Source organism: Synchiropus splendidus, chromosome 3 (genome assembly GCF_027744825.2).
Source record: "Synchiropus splendidus isolate RoL2022-P1 chromosome 3, RoL_Sspl_1.0, whole genome shotgun sequence".
In the NCBI taxonomy this organism is placed as follows: Eukaryota; Metazoa; Chordata; class Actinopteri; order Syngnathiformes; family Callionymidae; genus Synchiropus; species Synchiropus splendidus.
Window position 1 is genome coordinate 36,217,501 of NC_071336.1, and position 5,092 is coordinate 36,222,592.

At 62.4% G+C, this 5,092-nt stretch overlaps 2 protein-coding genes and 1 long non-coding RNA gene across 16 annotated transcripts in view; all 3 read left to right on the forward strand.

The window, feature by feature from the left end:
- Nucleotides 1–2,625, forward strand: part of LOC128755486 (trichohyalin-like) — a 12,808-nt gene extending 10,183 nt beyond the window's left edge. For 9 of the 14 annotated variants that reach the window (XM_053859082.1, XM_053859087.1, XM_053859092.1 and 6 more), the window contains 5 exons: nucleotides 549–647; nucleotides 709–816; nucleotides 1,167–1,467; nucleotides 1,528–1,632; nucleotides 2,038–2,625. In XM_053859082.1, coding sequence (XP_053715057.1) covers nucleotides 549–647; nucleotides 709–816; nucleotides 1,167–1,467; nucleotides 1,528–1,632; nucleotides 2,038–2,342 — 918 coding nt within the window. In that variant the 3' untranslated portion in view covers nucleotides 2,343–2,625. Of the gene's footprint in view, nucleotides 1–548; nucleotides 648–708; nucleotides 817–1,166; nucleotides 1,468–1,527; nucleotides 1,633–1,867; nucleotides 1,973–2,037 lie in introns of those variants that run through there. The other 5 variants (XR_008414130.1, XR_008414129.1, XM_053859084.1 and 2 more) reach the window with 4 other exon arrangements.
- The window catches only part of LOC128755509 (LIM zinc-binding domain-containing Nebulette-like), a 19,240-nt gene extending 15,725 nt beyond the window's left edge, over nucleotides 1–3,515 (forward strand). Inside the window, 5 exon segments of the mRNA XM_053859168.1 lie at nucleotides 2,477–2,635; nucleotides 2,637–2,652; nucleotides 3,001–3,125; nucleotides 3,192–3,324; nucleotides 3,327–3,515. Coding sequence (XP_053715143.1) covers nucleotides 2,477–2,635; nucleotides 2,637–2,652; nucleotides 3,001–3,125; nucleotides 3,192–3,324; nucleotides 3,327–3,358 — 465 coding nt within the window. The 3' untranslated portion in view covers nucleotides 3,359–3,515.
- Nucleotides 3,516–4,445: 930 nt separating this feature from the next.
- On the forward strand, nucleotides 4,446–5,092 carry LOC128755517 (uncharacterized). Its single transcript, XR_008414134.1, has 3 exons — nucleotides 4,446–4,661; nucleotides 4,722–4,989; nucleotides 5,046–5,092. It is a non-coding gene; the product is annotated as an uncharacterized LOC128755517 (long non-coding RNA).

The following is a 5,092-nucleotide window of genomic DNA, read 5'->3' on the forward strand; positions in this document are numbered from 1 at the left end:
TGATGGTGATGATGAAGATGATGATGATGATGATGAAGGTGATGATGATGGTGATGATGATGAAGGTGATGATGATGGTGATGATGATGATGAGGATGATGAGGATGATGATGATGATGAAGGTGATGATGATGATGAAGGTGATGGTGATGATGATGGTGATGATGATGGTGATGATGATGGTGATGATGATGATGATGATGAAGGTGATGATGATGGTGATGATGATGATCATCGAGGAGCCATGTTTGTCAAAGTTGCTTCAAGTTCTTTGACGTCCAGCGCACACCTCAGTGCTGTCATGTGACTTCACTGACTGGACTCAGTTAACTCGTCATGTCGGAAGATTCTGGATCTCTCTCTCTCTCTCTATAGATTGTGACTGTGTGACATGAGGATTCTGTCCAACACTGGTGGGAAGAATCTATAGAGTTGAAAGACAAGCTGCCGCTCAGAGAGTGTGGCTCAGGCACATGACAACTGAGACGGGAGCTTTGCTCAGAGCCGGAGCAGAGAGCGACACTGTGTTTCCTCTGCTGTCTGTGCAGGTGAAGTACAAGCAGAACCAGAGAGCAGAGGCCAGCGGAGACGCCCGCCTCCTGCTGAGCCTGCAGCACAGCCTCCGCAGCAGCCGCCTGCACAGCAGCGTAGGGCCCCGCCCCCCGCCCCGCCCCCGCCGCTGCTGACGGGAGTCTGTGTGTGACCCAGGTGGAGTACAGGAGGCAGCACCAGCAGACCAAGAGCCGCTGCCAGCTACACTTTGGAGAGACTCCGACCTACCAAGTGATGAAGGACGCCCAGAAGATGCTGAGCCAGGTAGGACGCCGTGGGCTGTGCAGACTCTGAGGGCCGCCTGTCCCAGTGTGAGCAGGTTCTGTTCAGACCATCACCCCCCCCCCTCTGGTCCCGGCCTGTGCAGCCGGACCCTGGATCCATGAGGAACCTCCAGAGGATCGGCCAGCTCCGGCCGGTTCCTCTGGCTGTGGTCCAGCCTGCAGTGGCAGGAGGACCTTCTGCTGGAGCTCACGCAGCTCAGTGCAGCCTGAGGAGGGGGAGGAGGACGGAGGGCCACCGGAGAAGGTCCTGAGGGCCTGGCATGATGTCCCCTCCTGGATCCTCTCATGACTGCAGTGGTGAGCCTCACGTCCTGCGCCGCTCCTCCACAGAGTCACTACAGGAAGGACTATGAGGAGCAGGTGAAGGGCCGGGCCCCGCTGGACCTGGACCTGACGCCTGGGCACCTGGCCGCTCAGCGAGCTGGCGGCCTGCTCAGTGAGGTAGTTCTCGCTCACACACGCACTCACACTCGCACTCACACACTCCCAGAGCTGCGGGTGTGTGTGAGTGCAGAAGGAGTACAGGAAGGACCTGGAGCAGGAGGTCAAAGGTCGAGGACTGTCGGGGCTGGGTCTGGAGGACACCCCAGCGCTGCTGCACGCCTCCTACCTGAAGGACGTCTACAGCCAGGTGCGTGTTGGCGCTCAGCCCCGCCTCCTTCACACCGTGACGCTGGCTTCCTGTCTGCAGAGGAAGTACAAGGAGGAGGCGGAGCAGCTGAGGAGTCGCTACAGTCTGAGCTGCGAGACGCCCGAGATGGAGCGAGTGCGAGCCAACCAGCGGCACGTCAGCGCAGTCAGTCCCTCACACACACACACACCACACGCGCGCCTGTCCTTGTGAGGACCAGCCTCTCCACCTAAGCCCAAAATGTCCTCACAAGATCAGTGTCCTGTCAAAGATTGATTGGCACAAGATGCACACACACTTCACATATGCTTTAGAGGTTGGCCCTCGTGGGGCGTAGGGTCCCCACAAGGACAGCTAAACAAGCCCGCCCACAGTCATGTGACTCTCCGTCGCCCTCTAGCTGCGGTACAGCTGGGACGCCCGGCTGATGAGGGGTCTGAAGGCCTCGGTCTCGGAGACGCCGGAGACGGTCCTCGCTAGACAGAACGCCAGGACCATCAGTGATGTGCGCCCCCCCCCCCTTGTTCCTCCCACTTCCTGCCGCCTCACGCCCCTGTCTCCCGTGGCCAGGTCCAGTACAGAGACCGGCCGGGCCTGGGAACCTCGGTGGTGGACACGCCAGAGATGCAGAGAGTCCGGGCGAACCAGGACAACATCAGCTCGGCAAGACGCGCCGCCGGCGCCGCCACACACACATGCGCGCGCTCTCATGTCTCTGTGCTCAGGTCAAGTATCAGCGCGGGCTGCAGGCGCTGAGGGGGCGGAGCTGCAGCCAACTGGACACACCTGAGTACCGCAGGGTCAAGAGGTCGCAGGACTGCATCTCCATGGTAGCGCCTGACTCGCCCCCTGCTGGCCACAGGCGTGAACAATAAAAGACTCAAAACCTTCACCACGTCCCGCGTGTTCCTGCGTTTGCTCACTGACTAATGCACCCGTGTGTGTGTGTGTGTGTGTGTGTGTGGGTGTGTGTGCCCCAGTCACATGACGTCCTCTTCTTCTTCTCCAGGCCAAGTACCACGAGGACTTTGAGCGCTCGCGTGGGCGTGGCTTCACGCCGGGTCTGGACGACGGCGGGATGGAAGGCTACCAGCGAGCCAGTCAGATGATGACCACGGGCGGGCACCACCGAGCCAACGTGCCGCCGGAGGGGACGGACCGCCGCCCCCGGCGGCATCATCGTTGGTGAGTCACGCAGATGGCGCCCCTCCCCCCCCCCCCGCTCACACGTTTGGTCTCTAACCTGAGCGATGACCTCACGACCCTCCACTGTTGTCACTGGCCCATCTGAGCACAGGTGTGTGTGTGTGTGCGTGTGCTGTCAGGGAGCCGTGCTCCTGGTTCCACTGGAGCCATTTCGTCCTCCCAGGACTGAAAAGGTCCCTACAGTCTGAGGGTCCTGCGCACCTGGGTAGCTGGGACGGCTCAGGCGCTATTCACCCTCGCCGGCCCTCTACCGCCCCCCTGGTGTCAGAGCGTGCCCCGAGCTCAGTGACCTCTGACCCCCCCCCCCCCTCCCTGCTGTCTCTGCAGCTCCCGTCCTGCCCGGAGCCTACCACCAGGGGGCGCCGCAGCAGCAGCCTCAGCACGGCTACATGCACCAGACCAGCATGTCCTCGGTCCGGTCCATCACCTCGCCGCCGCACTCGGCCTCCGCGGTGCGTCTCCTGGGCGGGGCTTCCGGGGCGGCTGCGGTCTCACCTGCTGCTTTGTGTCTGTGGCAGCGGGTTTACCGGGCGCTGTACGACTACGCGGCCCAGGACCACGACGAGGTGTCGTTCCGCGACGGCGACGTGATCGTCAACGCCCAGCACATCGACGAGGGCTGGATGTACGGCACCGTGCGGCGCACCGGCAAGTCGGGATGCTGCCGGCCAACTATGTGGAGTAAGCTCTGTGGCGTGGCGGTGACCCAGCTCGCGCGCCTGACGCGTGACGGCGCGCCAGACAGCTTCCACGCAGATGACGGCCACCAGAGGGCGACACCACACGCAGAGACGCCGAGGGCGTCAGCGCTCGCCGGGTCACGTGACTGCTGCCGCACGGCCAACTTGAGGTTCCAGGTCCTTCTCGGTTGCCTCGGACCCGAGCTCCAGCCGCGCCTCGCCGCCTGACGCTCACCTGCCGCCGAGAACAGGCTGCCAACCGCCCTTCTCTTTCCAACGTCCCCCGTGAACCTTGGCTTGATTCACGTTTGTGTGGCAATAAACACGTTTTGCTCCTAGTCGCGAGTGACTTGTGTGAGTTTCGGGACTGGAACTGGAGACGTGTGAAGTCGCTGCAAGAAAACAATCGGATCAAACTTATCCTCGCAGCGAGACTCGTCTTGTGCGCATGCGCCGTCGCCGCGGCTCTTCCGTGAACGAGAACTGAGATTTCAGCGTCAAAATGTTGGACTCGCTCTCCAAAACTGTCGCTGGTGCTCTTGCTGCTCTTTCCCGGCGACCGTCCTGCTCTCAGGTGAGCCGGCTGTGACCGGGTGTGCGGGCGGCCGGTTCGCTGCTCCGCGGCTGTAGCTCGGGCCGCCGAGCATGTGCCAGCTGGCGTCACCGAGTGGCGCTCGGAGCTCAGACTGGTGCTAAGCTAAGCTAAGTGACCGGTGGTCGTGACGCTCCCCTCCGGAGGCCCAGGAGCGGAGTCTCATGGGCCTCCGTCCGGCTGCTGCACCCCGAGCTCCGCTCGCGTCCAGGCCCGTTTGGCCTCTCCTATAACTTGGGTCTCGCTCTGGTTCCGAGTCCTGCTTCAGGTTCAGCCGTGTGTAGGGGGAGAGGCTGGGGAAAGGGTGAGCGCCGGGGGAGGGCCCCACAAGGCTGGGATACAGATGTGCGTGTGTGTGTGTGTGTCAGCTGCCGGAGCCCAGGACCTGACCGAGGATGAGGAGGCTGTGGATGAAGACGTGGTGGACGAGGCCACTGCTGAGGAGGAGGACGATGAAGCAGAAGTGGAAGACGACGAGAACACAGAGCTGGTGAGAACACGCCTCCCCAGGAACCTCACGTCTCTCTACATGTGCTGCGCCACTGGCAACACCAAGCTCCCCACCACACCCCCTGGTGTTGGCGCGCCCTTCCCGAGGACCTGCCCCCCGCACCGTCCTCTTGCTGAAGGAGTCACGTCCGACCCGACACGGGGCATGACAAACTGCCGGATGTGACGTCATCGCCCCACGACGGGTCGGACGCCTTCAGCAAGAGGTGGGTTTTGGCGGCTGAGCGACGGCAGTTTGGGACCAAACCTGTGTTGTCTGACTGCAGACGGAGGACAAGGAGAGGAGGAGGAGGAGGAGGAGGCTCAGGCGGGCGAGGTCAAGGCCTCTCCCCACGCCGACACCACCATCCTGTTCGTGAAGGGAGACGGTGCGTAACCCCGGCGCCGTGGCCTCGGTGATGTGGTGGCTCTGACGCCGTCTCCTCCCCCAGACTTCCCGGCAATGACGTGGTCAAGTTCCTGCTGGGCTTCAACAACAAGGGCCCAGAGAACTTTGTGGTGGAGTCCCTGGACGCCTCCTTCCGCTACCCTCAGGTGAGCGCGGCCCGCCCGTCTCCCCACCCCCGGTCTCACCCCCTCCCTGCCAGCAGGATTACCAGTTCTACATCCAGAACTTCACGGCGCTGCAGCTGGGCAC